Below are 21,901 nucleotides of genomic sequence, written 5' to 3' on the forward strand. Positions count from 1 at the left end.
ATAGTTTACCATGGAGACAGTCACAGGTTTTGCTGAGATCACTAGCACAACCCACAGAACACAGTATGCCGAAAATAATAATAACAAACAATAATACCCTGAAGCACCATGGGCTAAAAAATTGTGGCAGACAACGTATTCTGAGTCTGAGCAAGACTAAGAAAATTCAGGAAACACCTCGCAAGCTGTAGTCCTGACACAAGATCTGGGCATTCCTGGTCATAACTGGGGACCAAGGGTTGAAAAGGGTTATTAAGAAGCAGGGCAGAGAATTAAAACTTTAGGAATTAAAGAAGTGAATCTCCTTCCTAATAATCACCTTTTTTTTTCCACTTAGACCATGTTACAGGGTAAGAAAAAGTGTACAGAAATCAAAGTAACAGGTCTCTCTGGCAGGACCCACCTTTACAACTCTCTGGGACACCCAGGATCAGACCCAGTGAGTTTCCCTCATGGCTCGCTAGAGGGACAGAGGGAAGGCCTGTTAGGTGGAGGAACAAGATTTCTGAGGAATCAAGGCAAGATGGGACCAAGAAGGAAACTGCAGGATGTTAAGGATCAGAAGAGACATTAAAATCTTGTATCTTAATACAGCACTTTACAGATGAGGAAACCAAAGCTGAACACAAACATCACGCATAAGCAGCTGAGCTAGAAACTTGATCATGCACACTAACCACGCTGCCACCCGCAGAGAGGCATTGCCTCCGCATCAAGCTGTGAGGAGGACGACAGCTCCTCCAGGACCCCACCCCCGTCTGGCCCATGTTAGGACCAAACCCACCGGGCGTGAGTGCTGGCACTCTTTTCAGCAAACCAGCAAAGAAAGGAATTTGGACAATTAAACTGAATTGGACTTAGTTCCGAAACAGATGATGTTAGCAGGGCTAAACAGGCTGGGGGGGGGAGAGGACAGAATTCAGAAACACGGTCGGAGGTCTGAGCGGTTCCAGTGAGATGTGATGCTGAGAGCTAGTCTGCAGCCCACAGTAGCCTTTACCTGAGATGGCTCCAGTCTTCTGAGTCTCCTTAAACCTGGGCAGTCTGTGTTAAGACTAGATCTGTTTTAAGCAAGAATCAGGGGTCCATTTATTCATAAGCCTCCAAAAAGTACATGCACCAGACACTGATCCTAGACACTCTACCCAGGAAGCTCATCTCATCTGGAGAGCAGGTTGAAATCCCTTAGTTCTACTAAGACCCCAGCTCTCCAGGAACTGATGAGAGGCTAAATTCTCAAGGACCCCACAGTTGCTCAAACCTAACTTTGTTCTTAAATGCTGGTGAGTACCAATCTCCTGAGAGTCCATGAGGACACAGACGCCCAAGCTCCTTGAAGGAGGTTCAAGACTGGCCTCTGTAACTTTACCAAGTGTCCCAGGAGACTCTGAGGCCCACCAGTGTGTGTAATCTCCCCCTGCAACACTCCAGCGAGCAAAACTGAAATGATGTCATAAACCTGTCACCTAGATCATGAAGCCCTCTGAAGTAAAACCTAAAACCAAGTAAGAAGGATGATCTTAGGAGATCTTCTCGCTATTTTTAGCCAACCTAAATCATTTTATCCTTACTAAAAAGTGAATAAACTGAAAACTCCATAGGGAGTCTATTTTTTCTAAAGTCTGAAACATAAATGAGAGAAATTAAAAACAGAATGCAAAGGCTAACTTAGGTGTATATTATTGCCAAAGACTAATTCCAGGTAACAAAAAAAAATTTTTTTGGACAACTTGTGTAATATTCAACCAGTAAGAAACAAACAAAAAAGAAGCCAAAGGTAAAATCAGCAAACAGAGGTATTGCCACTGTGAGGCACAAGAGAGAAACAAAGACAGGATTTACTCCCTCACTTGAAACAACTAACAGAACAAATGGAACAGATCTCAAGACGCTGGACATCAAGAAACAAAAAGCAGTGACCTTGAGGGATGCGAAACAAGATGAGCCTATGGTGAAAGCGTCAGTCGCTCAGTCGTGTCCGAGACTCTGCGACCCCATGGGCGGCTGTAGCCCGCCAGGCTCCCCGTCCCTGGGATTCTCCAGGCAAGAACACTGGAGCGGGGTGCCACTTCCTTCTCCAGGGGATCTTCCTGACCCAGGGATGGAACCTGGGTCTCCTGCATTGCAAGAGGATTCTTTACCATCTGAGCCACAAGGGAATATGGTGACCCCAGCTTATTGTGTGGAGAAGACTTCCCAGACCTGATGCAGAGAATTCAATCTAGGCTCAGGACCTCCTGTGAGAAGGGGAGATAGAGCTGAGAGTCTGGGAAAGTCAGAGGTTATAGACTGTAACACCTAAGAGCAGATGGTCACAAAAAAAAAGAACTCCAGAGATTTACCAAGGGCCTTTCTTGTTTATTCACAAGAGCTTTGATCAATTCGTGTGTGTGACACAGGTTGGGGAAAATATCACCCAGAAGAATTGAAAGGAATAATTTCAGAGCTCACACAAGTTGAGAACAGTGCCTATTCCCCACCAGTCAGACTTAAAAAAAAAACATCAAAACCCTCGAAATTTATAGGGCATTGGGAAGAGTAAACAAACAGCCTAACTTTAATAGTCAGATAAAATTAGCCCTAGACCAAAATGCTGTTCTGTTCTGCCTAACAAAGCTTAACACTAAGACCCAAAAGGAACAAACTGTTCCCAAGTAAATTAATCATACACCAGAAGAAAACTCTCAAAGAACTGTAGGAATACAAAAACATCCAGCGCTCAACAAGGTAAGCTTTGCAATACCAGGCACCCAATCAAAAGTTGCCAGGCTTGCAAGGCGGGAGGGGAATCCAACTCAAAATGATGAGAAAAATCAGTCAGAATTGATCTACAAATGACACAGGTTAAGAGAATTAGGTAAACAAAGGTGGACAATAAACAAAACCTGTAACCTGTATGTTCAAGAGGTCAGGCTGAGCATGACAGATCCATAAAACACAAAACATGAAACTGGAGGTAGATATGCAAACTAGATACAGGGCAAAAGACACATAATATATTGTTAAAGGAAACAATAATGTAAATGGGTGGTAGATTTATAAATGAATGAATTCCTTTTTGAAAAGGAAAAAAGAATGAAACAAAAAAAACCCAAATTTAAAAGTATTAAGAGGGCCATGTATAATGTTAACAGACAGCAAGTAACTCAGGTTTAGCCAGAATCCACAGAACAGACAAAAAAGTTTATACCTATTCTACTGGCAAGCAACAAGAATCAAGCGTCTTAAAAAAGCTACTACCCTTCAAAGTGCTGTCACACCTGTAACCACACTCAAGGTCACAGCGCTGGGCTCACACCGTGATGGATCATAATGAAGACTCCTTTGTCCCTCTCAGCACTCAGGCTTTAGAACGAGCACATTACAAGGACGAAGAACTGCCTGGTCACGTATACTAACAACCTAATATTAGCAGATCATTAAGTAATGCTTCAGACTGTTAACTCATTTCAGTAAAACAGATCACACAGTCTGCCATGATTTTATACAGAAAAAAAAGTTAAAGGTCTAAAGGTATAAAGAATCAAAATTTAGCTCTAAAATCAGCTCTACCTTTAAGGTTTTGTAGGCACTGCTCATGGTGGTTACGCGGTGATTGGAATGATTACCACCCAACTTACAGAGATGACAGACTGGCCTCCTGCACAATTCACAGTACATGTTTATCCTCTCTGTTTCATGCTCTGGGCACATCAAAATCTATAGAATGAAGGATAAAAGTGGGATTAAGGGTCCTCATAGCTTATGTGGCACTCAAAAGATGTCAAATAACTGGATAAAGTACCAAAACACAAGGATTTGCATTATAAAATCACTAACAAGCCATTTAAAGTAATAAAAATGTAAAAAGAAATAAAAGCATTTGGTCCATTGTATGAAAATTCTCTACATTAGAACTGTTTTTCAATTTAAGGGTTCAAACGGCCAATTATGTAAATGTTATTTCCCCTAAACTTAGTGCTAAGAAGTTGAAAATTCCTTTCCTATCAGACTTAATTAAGTAAAACGCTTAAACAAGCTAGAAAGGTCCTCTGACCCAATGACTAGGTAATTATTCAGGATTATGATAAATGTTTATAAAGTATTAAAACAAACAACTATGAGAACCTATAGCTTCATTATCCTCACAAGAAATCTGTTACTAAGGAACTTGGAACACTTCATAAGGTTCCAAATGTTTGCTTTTACATATTGGTTACCCACATACTGAACAAATTTAGAACTGTGCTTTCCTGATTTTAGTTTCTATCTTTTTATTTGTTCCATAAACTATCATCATAGTTAAATGGAATTTTATATAATACAGCTGTTTTTATTTGGAAGAAAAGGATTGTTTTAATCAAAAAGCTGTTAATTATTCCAAAAGATAATATTTTAAGCAGCTACAACTGGTCTGATAGCTTAGGAATATTTTTTTAATTCTAATACAAAAAGTCCTAATACTAAAATGTACCTCCAGGAAAAAAAATGGAAAAGATTTCAAATTTTTAAGCATATCCAGGTTCCTACATTCTCAAAGCTATTACAGTTAGAATATAAAGCTTGGCTTCCTGCAAGGAATGCAAGAACTCAAAATTACAAGTAAATTACAAGTAAATATTCTATAGGATAAGAGACACCTTTTTAGAATTTTACTATAGTGAATAACACTTGGAGGGAAAAAACATTTCTCCTCAATATAACTTATTCATATTTCTCTTATCAATCTCACATTTGTAAATAGAACAAGACTGTAATTTATATTCAAAAATGGTCAATTTTCTGAAATTAACTCGTAAAAAGTAAAGCCCTACATACTTAATAATTATAGGTGCCTTCATGATAGAATAGTACTAATAAATTTATTATCTTAAAAGACACATCAAACACTAGGTTGAAGTCATAAATTTTTAAAAATCTATGACCTTGAGCACTTAAGAGGAGCTAAGGAATATAACAGCGAATTTTAAAGTATTTAATAAATCTATTGCCACACTGGCATACTTTGAGACAGAAGTCATTTCAAAAAGCATAAGCACAGACTGTTCTTGTTTTAATCCACCAGTCCCACAGCATTTAATATGAAATGAGAAATATTCAGCTCAGTTTCAAGATAACTCTGAAGATTGTTTTGTTTTTTTTTCCATTTTTCTATGGAAATGTCTTATGTTCAGTGTCTTATGTTTAAGAACATAAATAGAATTCATACCTACACAAGTTACTAGGTTTAGGGGAATGAGAACATCAATCAAAAGAATCAATTACATGTTTTAAATCTATATAAATCAGAAAGCAGTATTAAGTGAAGATATCAAAAATACATTTTGCTTTTGAATCACATAGTAGGGCAAATTGCAATACATAGAATCCTTTTGTTTAAAAAAAGAGTAATATTTATTTATTTATTTACCTGGAAGAATAATAAAATAAATCACAATGTATCCTTTATCTAGCTTCAACAATTACTGATTTAGCGACAACTTTGTTTCATCTAAAACTTCATTCATGAAGTTCCTTTGTTCATTATTACAGAAACTACCTGAATATGTAAGAAATGCAAATCCCACTTCAGATACTATATAACCACTATGTCATAAGCTTCAAACTATTAGGCTGTAATTACTCTTATTTATTCCTGGTACAATTTAGGTAACTAAAAATGTCAGAATGTTGCCCAACCACTCCTTTTAGACAATGACAGGCTTGTCATATTAAAGTACAAAAGCTTTTTAACTTTAACCATCTCAGTCTTAAGAGTACAGAGAGTATATCTGACATAACCTTTCCTCTATTTCTCAGTTATCATTACAAATATTCATGTGTTGTACATCACTGTGTTTTAACAGAGTGAACCATACTACTGCCTTCTAAGCTCTGCGGATATTTAGCAACACACTAAATAACTCCAACTATAAGGCCTTAATTTCTCCTCTCAGCTTTTAAAATTATTTTCCTTCTGTCAGGTTCTAGACTTGGTATAATTTATCTCATCGTATTGTTTACTACACTGCTGCTGCTAAGTCGCTTCAGTCGTGTCCGACTCTGTGCGACCCCACAGACAGCAGCCCACCAGGCTCCCCCGTCCCCTGGGATCATAGAAACTTCACTTACCTTGGGTCTAAAGTTCGTAGTTGGGCCCACATACTCATGTTGCGCTTTTACGGTACCCCAAGGATGATAAATTTTGAAGCATTCATTGCAGTAGCTTGCACTGCAGTCCATGCAACTTTTTGTGGATTCTTGAGGCGGTGGCTTACAAAGGTCACACATAATGGCTGTGGCTGCCCTGGCTGCCTGCCGGTATCTTTCAACAATAGTTTCCAAAGTGAAATTTCGAAACAGACCATTGATTCCCCGCTCTCCAAGATCCACATCATGCTCACAGCCAGGGCAAGGAAAAGTGGTTGTCCTAGGGGTCAGTGAATTGCGCTTCCAGCCTGTGTAATTAATAAGTTCTTGTTCAGTTACATAAGTAGGAAAATGAATAGAATTTTAAAAAAAAAAGGAGTCATGTTTTGCAAAGATATGTATCTACATATATATTCCAAAAACGTAATACTCAAAGTGGTACATATAAATCAGTTCATGTACTGGAAATTCTTTTTTTTATATGGTTTTATATATAAAAGATAAGCCCAAGCTACTAAGTTATCAAATCAAAGATGAAAGAAATTATTCTATAGTAAATCCCATATAAATACCATATTAAATCAGATATGTGGACAAAGCATACAATACTACACAGGATCAAGATCTTTTCAAAGTATATAATTATATAAAAATGGTTATTTTCATACATCATACCCAAAGGAATGTGACTTGCATTTAAATGAAAATATCCTCGGCTGATTGATAGGAACTGAGTTTATACATAAAAGGGCAGGAGCCCTTAACCCAGGCAGGGTCCATGGATTGACTCCAGGAAGACTCAAACAGTTTGGTAAACTCTTTGAAATTGCATGCAAAATTTTGCATCTATGTATCCATACATAATTTCTGGTTAAATAATCCACAGCACAAAAAAATAATTAAATTTAAAAATTAAAAAAAACAATCAAATCCATAGCTCTGATTCTCAGAAGAATACGTAACAAAATTGTTAAGCACCACAATAGAGGGTATCCCACTGTAGTATTGTTTTATCTAGAAAATTCAGTAGGCAAAATCATTAGTTAATTCAGTGCAATCTATAAGAGTGAAAAGCTTATTCATAGACCTAGAATCTACTGACTTTAAGAGGAACCAACCATTTAATATCTTCTTATGACCTGAAAAAAAGAATCATTAAGATTGTTTAATTCAGTAAGCCAAAAGATACACCAAAAATACAAGTAACTTTACAACACACTGAATGACCTTTCCTCAGTAGTATCCTGATTTTAACAAATCAAGAAACCAAGGCATGACAGTCCTTACCCACAGGTTCGCAGGAATCTGGGGTGGTTTGTTTAACACAGGTGCATGCCTATCCTGTTTCCTCCTCTCCTGTATAAATCTAGTCCAAGCAGGTAGTCTTGGTTGCCCACAAAATAACTCCTTAAGTATAAACACAAACTGTTTTGGCTATAGCCTTCTTTCATACTACTATCCAATCCCAAAAGTGAAAATCACATTTAGAAAAGGTCTTTAAAAAGCTGTGTTAATATTGCCTAGGCAACATAACTATCAATGTCTGACATATCACTACAGGTTAACATTTAGTGATCAGTCCATGGTATGAGACATTTGAAGTGACTTTACAACATGCAAAACAGCATTAGGCCCCCAAAGCCACTTATGCAACAAGCATGCAGCTTCATTATTTTAAATTTTAAATATCTTCAAAAAATTTAAAGAAATTTTTAAACTTTACATTTAAAAATACACCCAAGAAAGCAGTCACATAAAAATGTAAAAATCCTATGTAAAATATATTCTTGTAATAATTCTAAAAACATGCAATATAGTATGAGATATTTCACACCACAGCAGGCACATAATAAAATAAGCATCAGAACTACTTTTAAAACACATGCCAATGAAAATTTCATTTAGTGAAAAAACAAGCCAAACAATTCTGGAAGTGATACAGTGCAGTGGTCAAGTTTAAACAAATGGAAATTCATATTTAATTACATGCTTCCACACATGAACTAGGTGATAAAAATTAAAATGGATAACTAATCTTAACAGTCAATGTTTTTAAAAAATGAATTATTGGTTTTGTGAATTGAAAGTTGTGCTCAATTAAGTAATGGGGAAAAAACAAAAGTAAATTATGCCAATAAAATCATGCTTTAACATGTACACTGGTGACACCCAGATTTTGACCCTCAAGTTCAGAAATTTCAAAAACAAGTTTTATCCCTTTTCTGTAAACCTCTTTTGTTTTTATAATAAAAGACAAGGTGTAAGGCATCACACTGAACTTCTTAAACCAGACAAACTATTAAATCAATATATCTTGGCTATTTTTCTAAACATCTTCAAAGCTCTCAAAATTTTTTTATGAATACTTATCTTCTACCATCATTTTCATAAAAATAAACAATAAAATATACTTCAGGGCAATAAAGAAAACAAGATAAATCTAACGATATTCTAAGAAGTAAGCCAGATGGGAAAAAAAATCAAGTCAGTAGAACCAAGAATAAAACATAACAGAATCAATATTTCTCTATAACTCTGCTAATATAGTAACTATTAGCCAAGTGCAGCTATTTAAATTTACTTAAAATTTAATATTACCTCCAACTAATAAAAATAAATGGGAAAAAAATTAATATAAAACTCAATTCCTTAGTAGTAGTACCCATATTTTAAATTGTCAAAAGACATTTTTGGTTACCATCTTGTATGGCGCAGGGTCAAACATTTCTATGATTATACAAAGGTCTATGGACAGTACTACTCAAAAGCATGGTATAATGGGGGGTAGTAATGACATCTTAGAAAGGTAAAGAAGCAAAATAGGCCAAGCGATACAATTTTCCAACTCAAACTCCATGCATGGGGTCAATGATATTTGCTAATTATCTGAACTGTCATTTCACAGAATCGACAATTTCCCCCTATACCTTTAACTTCAAAGACAGATTAAACCAGTTAAGCATAAACCATGACACAGTCGTAAAAATGAAGAATCCAAAATTATTTCAAACTGGTTTATAGCAAATCCTCCCCCAAAAGTCATCTTTCCATCATATGTTTTCCCTTTTAAATGATAAAAAATAGCAATAAAGCATTTCAACATAGAGTATTTCAAAACAAAAATTCATCACAAATTCCCAACCTATTCCAACCGCGTATCTTCTGCCATATTCTGGCTGCAAACAACTTCCACACTGTTACTACCTGACCACGTGGCAGACTGCATCCCCTCACGTTGACATCACGCTGCTTCCTGGTGCCGCGGAGCGGCTGCCACCTCATGCACCACCTTAATGCAGCCACGTCCTGACCATCTGATGCCTAAGAGTTACATTATCCCTTTGAGTACTGGATATTCAAACTGCAAAACCTTTTTCTCGACTACCCTCTGAATCAAAAGTGGGTAATGAGCAATTATTTTTTTAAGCAAACTGTTCCTACCTTTCCTCCTAATTATTAAATTTCAACACTTCAAATTCTCAGGGACTCACTAAAACCTATAAGAGAATGGATTATGTGTGGCTTCTAGAAGTGGCTTAAGATTTTAAAATTGAGGCATGTAGAAGAAGGTGAGGAAAACAGAAAAGGGTAACATTTCAGGTGTTTATTTTCTCCACCAAAATTTAAGGTATCACCAGCATTTTCCCTCCAAAAAAGCAGCCAATTTTACTTTAAAGGTCAACTGGAATAAAAAAGAAAATACTTTAATACGATGAGTTGGCCCACCTTTCACACAAAAGCAATGTACATTATTTATTCATGAATGAGAAAGACCCAAATGTTAAAATTCAGATTCCAAATACTTTGAAATATTAACAAAAAATACACCATATGCATAAACAAGCTAAGATTTATGGTATTAACCACCAAATTATAAAGTGAAAGAAAGTGAAGTCACTCAGTCATGTCCAACTCTGTGACCCCATGAACTGTATGTAGCCTATCAGGCTCCTCTGTCCATGGGATTTTCCAGGCAAGAGCACTAGAGTGGGTTGCCATGTCCTTCTCCAGGGGATCTTCCCAACCCAGGGATTGAACCCAGGTCTCCCACATTGCAGGCAGATGTCTTACCATCTGAGCCACCAGGGAAGTTATCAATACCTTTAAGCAAATTAAGGTGCTGGCTTATTTAACCTTCCCATGGTAGCAATATGGCTGTTAATTTAAGCTTTGCTCCATTAAGTAAATGTAAAGCATTTTTAAGGGAACATTAAAAAAAACAGTAGCAAGGGGATGCTTTTTCTTTAAAAATATCCCATCATGGATACACATAGGTGTGTGTGCATATACAACAAAATGCAAACACTAATAATCAGAACTTCCTTTAAAAACATCAGAACTTGCTTGAAAATTTAGTCCTGTTGACCTTTAAGTCATGTCAGCCCAATTTGTTCACCTTCTACATGATTTTGAAGACTTGACCACTGATGATGATTTTTTTAAATTTATCTCTATAAAGTTATTTAATTTAAATCCAACACTATACTGCCTGCGGCCACACAAGCAATAAAGCATTTTCTACCTCTCCACCCCAAAGATCTCCGTTGTGATGCTGTGAACAATGAACAGAAAGCTGGATTTAGAATTTAATTTCAAAGAGAAGAGTCACAACATGTTAACAAAAGATAAAGCAGTAACTGTGTCCTACACATAACACAATTATTGAATTAACAGTAAAAAATATGTTCCTCCTGGTACACGTGGTATTTATACAAAGCCACCAATGTAAAGCATTCATCGAAATTATTTTACCACAGTTCAGAATTAAACACTGTTCGTGCAGCAATTAAGAGCCTATACCTTATCCTGTAGATCTGTGTTTTTAAACAATCACACATTTGTGTTTTTAAACAGTTACTTATGGTAACTGTTGAAAATACAAAGTCAAAATAAAGTATCTTTGCTTGTTTTAAGTGACCGAAATCAGCACAGTAAATAAATATTGCTAACACTGATTGTATTTTAATGACAACAGACAAATGGGGCATGACAACAAAATGGGAGAAAAATCTTGTGTGTATATATATATATATATATATATATATATATATATATGACCAAAAACGAACAGTTATACAGCTCTTTTAGATTTTACAACTTAACATGCTAATGTTATATACACAAGTCTTGCTCTCCTTTCAAGGCATCCTTTTATTTTAAAATCTGTCAAATGAATGATGCAATGCAATTTGAAAGAAATACATGTGAAAGTGTAAGCCAGATGTCATTTTACATTTTCCAATGTGTGTGCACTCAGTCATGTCCGACCCTCTGCGACCCCAAGGACTGTACCCCGCCAGGCTCCTCTGTCCATGGGATTTTCCAGGCAAGGATAGTGGAGTGGGTTGCCATTTCCTCCTCCATTTGCCAATAGCCACATTAAAAAGTAAAAATAAATAAGTGAAGCTAATTTTAGAAATACATATTTAGTAATACAATATATTAAAAAGTTATCATTTTAAAATGTAATCAATATAAAATTATTAGAGATATTTATGTTCATTTTTTCCTTCTAAGAGTTTCAAGTGTACCCTCCATTCAGACTAATGTGTTTCACGTGCTCAACAGCCATATGTGGCTAGTACACTGGACAGATCTGGAACGTCTGCTGCGAAGATGCCTAGAGCACCACTACTCTTTCATAAGACAGCCCTCATATTCTGCAGTCACACCCTTCTCCCAGCCAAACATTATTTCCTTTAATCATTCTCCAGGGAGCAGCTTTCTAAGTTGCCCCCTGTCAGGACACATTTAGGCTTAAAAGGGTTCTTCCTAAAGAAGAGGGAAGAACATATCTAGTAAATCTACTTCTGATCTCTTGTCCTGGAAAAAAATGCCATTATCAATGAAGATAAGCCATTATGGCATGATCTGTACAAATTTCATAGCAGATGTTTGCCAGTCAACATCCACGAAACAAGTATTTATTGAATGGCTACCAACTGCTGAAAACAGTTAACTGCTTTTCATTCATATTTTATACTGATCCCATAAAAACCAACCAAGTCTTAAGATTAAAAGCGTAAACATAATAAGGAATTTCATGAAATACACATGTGAGCTCAATCTAAAGATCAGTAAAAATACTAGTATTTAACTAGAATCTCATTTAATGGACTGTGCTGAACATTAATATACAAAAAGTGAATCCTGTTCATCAATCAAGCCAGGGTCCCTAATTTTTCTCTAAGAATCTACTAACAGAAGATGAACTTTTATCTGGTAGAGTGGTTTCAAGCTATCACTGTCTTTCCTAGCCTCCCCAGTACACCAGCCTCCTCTCAGGAGGAAAACATGAAAGTGATGACGTCACAAAGAGCAAAACCCTGCCCACCCTCATGCACCCGGCACCTCCCCGTTACCTAAAGCTCCCTTTTCTGTGTATACACACCACTTTGATGTGCATAAAGTGTCCTCCAAGCAACTGGTGATTACCACTTAAAGAAAAATTCATGGATTTAAAATACCATAGTACCACTCTTAGAACTGATCTCCTCTTATCCACTCTCTAATGGAACACACAGACACAAATACTGCCCGAGGAGATCCATGTCATAGCACAACCAAAAATGACGACATTCTCTAAAACTGATTTTAAAAAAGTGTTTTGTTTTCGGGGCTTTTTTTTTTTACAATATTAAAAAGTTACTCCTAAACAAGAGAGAGAGAAATAGAGTGGACAAAGGATGAAACTGGAAACTTCAAAGCCCAAACTGGACAGAGCTGAAGCCTTGAGATCTGGTGCTCATGACCACTAAAGGACTCTCTCCTCAACAGGAAGGAAGTGCTGAGCGTAAGGCTGTGACATTTCTATCCAATCCTTTGGCTCCCCTTGACTCTCACTGCTCATTCTGGCCCTTAATTTTCCAATGGCCTTGTTCCCAGTGATTTCAAATCAATTTTGGTCTACATTAATCCTGCAATAGATGTTCAGAAGAAAAAAATACCATCCCAATAGTGTTGGAGAAGACTTGAGAGTCCCGCGGACTGCAAGGAGATCAAACCAGTCCATCCTAAAGAAAATCAGTCCTGAATATTCACTGGAAGGACTGATGCTGAAGCTGAAGCTCCAATATTTCAGCCACCTTATGCGAAGAACTGACCCCTTGGAAAAGACCCTGATGCTGGGAAAGATTGAAGGTGGAAGGAGAAGGGGACAACAGAGGATGAGATGGTTGGATGGCATCACCGACTCGATGGGCATGAGTTTGAGTAAGCTCCCGGAGTTGGTGACGGAAAGGAAGGCCTGGTGTGCTGCGGTTCATGGGATTGCAAAGAGTTGGAAACAACTGAGCAACTGAACTGAACTGAGATCCACTTTTTTAACTACTACAGAATTCCACTACTGTTTAGCTGATGTCCAAAATTGTTATTTTAAAATCTGGATCAAAAAAATGGCTGAAGAATAAAATGTAGTAGAATGATACCAAATAACACTCCTCTAAAAGCCTTCTGGGACTAGGCATTATGTAGTCTCATCCTTTAAGTTTGCATATTTATTTACCTATTACCAAACATACAAGAGTCCCTAGTAAGTACTTCAGTAGTCCATTATTTCAACCCTCCTGTAAAGGACATCACAGGCTTAGAACATGCCCTAAAATACAGACACAGTTAACAATGGGTTTAACACAAAGCTGGTGTTCAACATCCAATATCCACTTTAAATGAATATCAAAACACAATTAAAAGTTCATTCTGACATTTTAAAAGTTCATTTTAAGAGAGACAGAGATTCTTTTATAAGTACAGTTTTAATTTATTCACCTAGAAAGATTAACCCCCAAAATGACGAAATTTCCCTTCTACAATTATCTCTTAACATATAAACAAGCTTCATCACCTGGTTCTACCACATACCTGGTCTGCTAATTCTGTCAATTTTATCCACGCTAGGGGAGGGAAGCCGAAGTCGAGGACTGCTCTGATTGGAGTTGTCAGACCCCACATCATTGAATGAATCATCAAGCATCAGTAAGAGCTCCTTCACGCATTTATGACAGATGCTATGTTGACAAGGGAGAATCAACGGGTGGGTGAACAGCTCCTTGCATGCCGGGCAAATGAGCTCTCTTTCGATATTCTTAATGGTAACCTTAATGAGAAGCAGAAATCAGAATAAAAGGCTTTTAGTGTGTAAATACGTTAACTTGCTTATACCCCGTGTATAAATACATATATAATTACTACAGAAAAGAATTAAAGATTTTTTAAAATCTGAAGTTTCTTTTTGGGAGGGAAGTCTACACCATTATTTATCCACCCCCTCATCATCGTATGGCCTAGAAGTGAACAGACATGAGATGGTAAATATATATATATATATATATATATATTTGAAATATGAGAAAAATCAACATAAAATATTTGCCAACCATAATACTTCACCTTTAGTGAAATTCTGAAAGCAGATTACTTTAATAAAAATTAAGAATACAGCACCAAAAAAAAAAAAGAATACGGCACTAAGAACAGGATTATTCCTATTTAGCACATAAGCTCTGTAACTGACAAACAACAAGAGCTGTTAAAAACTGGGCTAGCCATTATGTTCCTGGACCCTATTTGAAATCTACTTACAAGCTGAATTATCAGCAATTTTCTACATTAAACGTGACCATTTTCCACATGCTGCAACTGTAATGTATGTAAAATACTTGAGGTTCTCAGGCTGCATACCAAAGCAGCTATCTTGAAAGCACTGTATGAATACTAAAAGGGTAGCAAGGATTACAAAGAACCACTGTAAGTGCTCTCAATGGTACAAGCTTGCAATATTTTCAATGAGAAACACTTAGACTCATCACAACTATAAAGGTCTAATAACCTCATACCAGCTTTCCCATCCTTTGCCTGTGCAGTTTTCCCTCCATGGATCCCAAGCTTCACGTGCTATGAATCTATATTTAGCATCCTTGCAATTGTAAGGATGGTACAATGCTAGTCAACCATTTCAACTACTGGAAACACACAGAAAATTAAAACTGAATTAATTCACTTCTTTTAGTTAAATAAAAATGTTTGTGAGTCTATTCCCCTTAAAATGATACCAGTGAGTTAATAATGCCTGACGACAGTACTTCAGCCAACGGGCTTTATCACTGTCGGTGAGTCGTGCAATGCAGCGGTTCTTGCTGCATCACTCAATAAATTATTTAGTAAAAGCCCGCATCACGTCACAGTTTTAGAAAATCAGGAAGATATCCACATTTCACAATTCACATCAAAGAATACAGAATATTCACATCCTATCTCATTTCATAAAGAACTTGACATCTAATTCAAAGGGAAATATTGTCTTCAAAGTCCAAAACAGATTCTCACGCCCCACTTTATGGGAGGTTTACCTCTCACTGGAAGATCTAAAATCATTTCCACTTTTCTTGTACACAGATCAGTGTACAAACTTTCTAATCACGATGGATATAAAGCAATTCTTAGGTAAAAGAAAAACGAGTGTTCATTTTACATGCATTGAAGGGAAGCAATCTGATTACGAGAAATGTGGTGTGGTGGCTCCCCCAAATAAGCCATTTCAAAACAAATGAGGTTCGACGGAAAACCAACAAGTTGAGAACTGCACTACACACCCGACTCCCTGAAACAAAAGCACTCGAACCCCGACAGCTGCCGGACGGAGCAAGCCCGCCCCGCGCGGGCAGGCAAAGCCGGGGAGGAGCCTGCGCTCGCGGCGACCGCGGGCCGGGCTTGCGGGGGTCCGAGGAGGACTCGAGCACCGGCCCCGCCACGCTCCGGGAAAAAGGGCGGCGGTGCGGGCGCCCGGGGCCACTGCGGGCCCCCGAGTCCTTAAGGCGAATTCGGCAGTCTGCAAGGCCACCGGAGAGCCCCGCCCCAACTCCCCGAGGCTCTCAGGTGGGCCGTCGCCGCGCCCCCGGGGCGCCCCCTTCCGGGCCTGGGTGACCCCGACTCTGACCCTCCCCTCCCAGGGGCGGACAGGAGGCGCCCGGGGTTGCGGAACCGGCCCAGGGCGCGGAAGGCGAAGAGGAAGCGGGGCCACCGCACGCCCGCCCCCGCTCCTCGGGAGGAGAGGCTCGCTCCCGGCTCCGGGCAGCGGGGACCGAGCGCGCGGAGCCCCGGCGCGCCGCCCTCCAGGCTGAGGCAGCTGTTCTCGCCCCTACCCACCAGCGAGTCTGAGCCGTCCCCCTCCATGGCAGCCTCCCTCCAGGTGTCATCAACGGCAGGGCCCCAGCAGGCAGACGCGCGGCCCCGGGGAGGCTCTAGCGAGCGGGTCCCTGCGGCGGCCGCCGAGCCTCGGTTCGGAGCCGGAGGGCGAGCTGGTCAGCCGGCCCCGGCCAGCGGACCGACGCGGGCAGGAGGCGGCCAGGGCGGACGACAGCACAGGCGCGGAGAGTCGAGCTCTGCTCCTGCGACGGCCCCGGGAATCGCGGCCCCCGGGCGGCTGCGGCGGCGGCTACTGCGGACTGCGGCGGGGCGGGCGGCCGCGCGGAGACCCTGGCGGGCGCCGCGGAGGGCGGGGCGGGGCGGGGCGGCGGCGTCGCCCGGGCGACAGCGCCCACCGCACAAAGCGGGCGGGAGGCCCGCGGCCGCGCGGCGGGCGGGGTGTGGCCCGCGCCGGAATCCCCGCGCTTCCCGGACGGCCGGCGCGCCAGCCCGAGTCGCGGCCCCGGCCCGCTTCCCCGCCGCCCCTCGCGCCCGCCCGAGCCGCGGCCGAAGCCCCCTGACGGGTTCGGGAGCCTCGGAGGGGCGGAAGCGAAGGCGGGGAAGGGGCGGCGGAGGGCGGGGCCGGGGTGGAGCGGCCGGGCGGCGCCGCAGCCGCCTGCATCCTGGGCCGCTTCTCCGCGCCAACCCTCGGCTCTGCCTTCGGACGTCCGCGCCTTCGCTACAGCGCGCCTCGAGCATCACAGACAGGCACCACTTCCTGACTCTAGACGGGGCGGCGGGGCGAGGCCGAGCCCAGGCCTCCTTCCCCGTGCTGTCGCACCGGAGCCGCGCGCCGCAGGGAGGCGACCAGGGAAAGAGCCGGCTCACACCGCCCCTACCCGGGCCGGGGGTTTCCCCGAGTGGGCCCCTGCCCCCGCCCCGCACCCCTCCTCTTCGGCCCGCTGCGCAGGGCGAGCTGTACGTTCCCTAGCTGCTAACCAGCCTCTCATGGTCAGCTTCTGCTTTTACACGCCAGGGCGCGGCGCCGTCACGCACGGCACGTTCCTGCCAACTGGCGCTTAGACGGGCCGCAGGGTAGGGGTCCCTCTCCCTGCGCACTGGCCAGGAATTAGAGGCGGCAGCCTCCCTACGCGGCCTAGGGTGTGCATCCCGTCCACGCCGCCGCCGCTCTGCGGGTCCCTGCCAGCCAGCCCCGGCACGGAGGATGCGGGGAAGGGGGGCCAGGTGGTCCTGAACTGCTCCCGCACCCACGCACCCAGCCTGTGGTCAGGCCCCGCTTCTCCAGCTCGGAGACTAGCTGCGCAAAATTCACCTGCTGAAGTCCAAGCGCGTTTCCCCCAGTTTTCAAGACAAATCGAAAACAAATGAACCTGGGGTTGTTGAAAGCCGTCTTGTTAGATCACGCCCCTGCCCTTCATTCTCTTATGTATAGACTGAGAAAACAGGAGCTCTGGACAAACAGCTGGGCGAGGGAACCGCAGAGCTGTAGCGCGGAATCCCGATTGGGTTTTGACACGCTTCCCACTTTTATTTCCTATTTGGGACAAGTCTTTCGCTGTGCCCAGTTCCGCCGTCTTCCCACAGCACTGTCAGCAGAGGTAGCCTCCTCTCCAGCCGGCGATTAAATGACGGTGTTGCAGGGTACAACCGAGAACAGCAAATGACCACAGCGATGGTCTGTAATGGAATGCCCTCAGTTCACAGATAAGGTCCAGAGAGGATGAACACCTCACCGAGTAATGCCTGGACTATTCCGATCCCGGTTAATGCCTGGTCGCGTGACTTTCCAGGCTGGAGTTGAGGCTGCTTGCTCCCCACGAGGTCTGAAGCGCCCTAATCCGGGGGAACTGAGGAAAACAGCAAATGCCTGCCTAATTTAGTAACCTGTATGATGTCCGACACCATGTTCTCATATAGATTTTAAAAGGCTTATTAAAAGATTTTAATAAGCATTATAAATCAGTTTCTGTTTTTAATTATGGTCTTTGGGTTCAATAATTCCCCTGTCGCTCTAATCTTACACCTCCCCACTTCAATAGTGCGTCAGTCCAAAACTAATTAGTTAAAGTACAGACTAAAAGAGATTAGAAGGTTTCGTTAACATGAACTAAAGAAAAAAACTGTATAGACAACATTTGGCTGAAAATAAACTTGAAAGCCCTTCCATTATGCAAATCAAATGCCAATGAGTTGCCATTTTCCATCTTATTCTCAAAGTTCAAAAGTTACCTCAATACACTTGGTTGAGAATGGGGGAAACAGTCACCTTCAAACTTTTTTTTGTAGCAGTGCAGATTGGTTTGACTTATTTGAAAGGAAATTTTGCAAATCCTATCAAAAAATTTCAGTGCTTCTACTTTAAGCAATTCCTCTTCTAATAATTTTCCCACTGAAAGACTTGTGTGTGCACAAAAACGTGTATAAAGATCTCTGAGGAACTTTATTTGTGGAAATTAAATATGTACCATTCATAAAGTACATTCACACCATGGAATACTATTTAGCAGTTAAAATGAGTGCACTGATGAGAAAGGATTTCTAAAATAGTGTAAAAACAAAACAAAAACCATATGGATTCTGTATGTTGCCACTTTGGCAAAAATAAAAAGATGAGACAAGCAGGCATATTGTTTATGTACACAAATAAGCAAATAAAAATGTCTGCAATAGAGCACAAGATAATGCTAATAGTATTGTGAAGAAGTAAGGGGATGAAGCAGGTGTGGAAGACACTTTCCGTCCACATTGTATTGTTTGCACTTTATCATACGTACCTGTTTTAGTTCTAGAAATTTTTAATGTTATTTAACCCATAACTGTTTTTATACTTATGTAAACTCATCCATATACTTTTAAAAGCAAAACAGGGGAGGGTGAATATTGGTAAGAAGATGGCAAATTTGAAAACCGCCAGTCTAAACTACCACTCTCCCACCTACCTAGTCATTTCTTCTCCCACACTGCCATGCTTGGGGTCATCTTATCACTCTCTCCCAATATCCATCCATCTCAGCCTCCCAGTTATCAAAGATAGCCAAGATCGTTCTCAGTTGCTCAACTGAAAATCCTACGGTTTGGGGATTTTTAAAAATCCTTCTCTCTCCTTTCCCCATACCTCTCTCTGACAGCCTTCAAATCCTCTTGCAGTAACACAAGAGTCCAGTATTGTATGGAGGGCCTAGAACTACCTGCTTCTTCTTAGTAGGTACTGGGAAGCTTTTGAAGATGTTTACGTAGGAATGACACAAAAGATGTGTTTTGTTTTGTTTTATAAATCATTATTCTCCCAATTTGTCCTGCATATACTATCCCTTGGTGCCTCCTCCCCCTCAGTTTGGAGTATCCTAGCACCTTCTTTTCCAAGTTTCTTTTAAAACATGGGTCAAAATTCGACACAAGGAAGCCTATTTCACACCTGTCACCCACTCAGTTCCTTGACCTTCATACTCTTGCCTACATTATGATATCTTATGCTTGTTGGCATTGTGTAATTGCTCTTCTATCACTGGGGCGTAAGCTGTTTTGAATCTGTTTCATGAAGTCCAAAAGGACAATTTCTCCTCCTTCACTTGCTAACAACCACCACTCCCAAAACACACACACACACAGACACACACACACATATTATTCAGGTCTGGTAAAATAGAGGCCCAAAAAATGTTCATGAGCTCACACTTAAAATATAAACCTGATACCCTTTAGGCTATACACTATTCATTAAATTAACCAGCTCTCTTTCCACACTGATTCCTAATACCCAACAAGAGATTGAATTCCAGGCTGAGTCAGGTCCTAACGGCCATGGTGCGTATCTCAGCAGTGCCGTGAGGCCCCACTGGCTCTTCATCTGTCCAGTCTGAGGTCAAACAAGCAGAGTACCATTCTGTGAGTATATCCTGACCAAGAATGAGCAATCAGCTGACATGGCCAGCATACTCCTAAACCTTGCCCCCTGTTTGGAAACAATCTGGGTTTTCAATTAGGAGAGCCCTGGACTTAAGTGATGAGGAAGGGGGCAATGAAGTCAACCACAGAGTATCCCGGTGGACTGGCATAAACACTGTCTGTGCTGCTGGGTTCAAGGAAGTTAGAGGGAAAGGGACAGGAAATGAATTTACCAGTTATTGACCTAAGTCTCTGACAGCCCAAGCTTGCCTGTCATAAAGAGTTTCTATGGGAACAACCTCAGAGGAGAGGAGTCCAGCCAGCCAGGAAGTTCAGGTTTCCCTTGATGGGCCAACTCCTGCTCACCTTTCAGGCTGCAGATCTAGTCTCCATCCTCATGAGTCTAGTTCTCGTTGATCAGTAGCCCCTGCTCTGAGCTGCTGGAGCCCTTCTCTTACTGCTCAGTTTAATGCGATTACATGCTCTTATTCCATATACTCATGTTTGATGTTTTATAAACTATATCTCCCCATCCATTTCGAACTTTTGTTTGTTTAAAAGAAAATCCAGGAGGCATTCATTGGCTAACTGATAGCACCAGACCAACAATTTCAGAGTTGACAGGAGGTACACAGTGCTGCCCTGGCAGACATTTTCCCATTAATGACAGGAGTGTATTGGCTGCATAACTGGTAGACAGTGGGGTCCTTTAGCCAACTTAGGGTGAACATTGATAATACTTAGAGGCTGTAAGCGGGTCCCTTTAACTGCATCTGACTATTCCTATACTTAGGGTTTCCAGTTTTAGCAAACAAAAACACAGGACACCCTGATAAATCTGAATTTCACATACATAATGAACTTTTTTTTTAGTATCCATATATCTCAAATATTGAATGGGATATACTTAGACCAAAAAATTGCTTGTTTACCTGAAAGTCAAATTTAACTCTACATCCTGTATTTTTATCTGGCACCTCTACCTTCCATTGTTAATGATCATAATTTGCATATAAGGTGTCTCAAGACCAAAACCTGTCGTCAAAGTAAGTAGATGTAATAGCTTTACTTACTGAAGGACTTCAGTTCAGTTCAGTCACTCAGTCGTGTCCGACTCTCTGCGACCCCGTAAACCACAGCACGCCAGGCCTCCCTGTCCATCACCAACTCCCAGAGTGCACCCAAACCCATGTCCATCGAGTCGGTGATGCCATCCAACCATCTCATCCTCTGTCGTCCCCTTCTCCTCCTGCCCTCAATCTTTCCCAGCATCAGGCTCTTTTCCAATGAGTCAGCAGGTGGCCAAAGTATTGGAGTTTCAGTTTCAACATCAGTCCTTCCAATGAACACTCAGGACTGATCTCCACTAGGATGGACTGGTTGGATCTCCTTGCAGTGCAAGGGACTCTCAAGAGTCTTCTTCAACACCACAGTTCAAAAGCATCAATTTTTCTGCGCTCAGCTTTCTTTATAGTCCAACTCTCACATCCATACATGACTACTGGAAAAACCATAGCCTTGACTAGACGGACCTTTGTCAACAAAGTAATGTCTCTGCTTTTTACTGTGCTGTCTAGGTTAGTCATAACTTTCCTTCCAAGGAGTAAGCGTCTTTTAATTTCATGGCTGCAGTCACCATCTGCAGTGATTTGGGAGCCCAGAAAAAGTCAGCCACTGTTTCCACTGTTTCCCCATCTATTTTCCATGAAGTGATGGGGCCAGATGCCATGATCTTAATTTTCTGAATGTTGAGCTTTAAGCCAAC

General features: G+C 41.2%; 1 protein-coding gene across 2 annotated transcripts in view; it reads right to left on the reverse strand.

Annotated features, from left to right (window-relative positions):
* The window catches only part of TRIM36 (tripartite motif containing 36), a 42,688-nt gene that overhangs the window by 14,794 nt on the left and 5,993 nt on the right, over positions 1-21,901 (reverse strand). Inside the window, exons 1-4 of one of the 2 annotated variants that reach the window (XM_065940459.1) lie at positions 16,252-16,591; positions 13,969-14,203; positions 6,091-6,416; positions 3,553-3,699 (exon numbers count right to left, since the gene is read on the reverse strand). In XM_065940459.1, the coding sequence (XP_065796531.1) occupies positions 3,553-3,699; positions 6,091-6,416; positions 13,969-14,203; positions 16,252-16,278 (735 nt within the window). In that variant the 5' untranslated portion in view covers positions 16,279-16,591. Of the gene's footprint in view, positions 1-3,552; positions 3,700-6,090; positions 6,417-13,968; positions 14,204-16,251; positions 16,592-21,901 lie in introns of those variants that run through there. The other variant, XM_065940458.1, reaches the window with a different exon arrangement.

The sequence above is a fragment of the Muntiacus reevesi genome, chromosome 7 (genome assembly GCF_963930625.1).
Source record: "Muntiacus reevesi chromosome 7, mMunRee1.1, whole genome shotgun sequence".
NCBI lineage: Eukaryota > Metazoa > Chordata > Mammalia > Artiodactyla > Cervidae > Muntiacus > Muntiacus reevesi.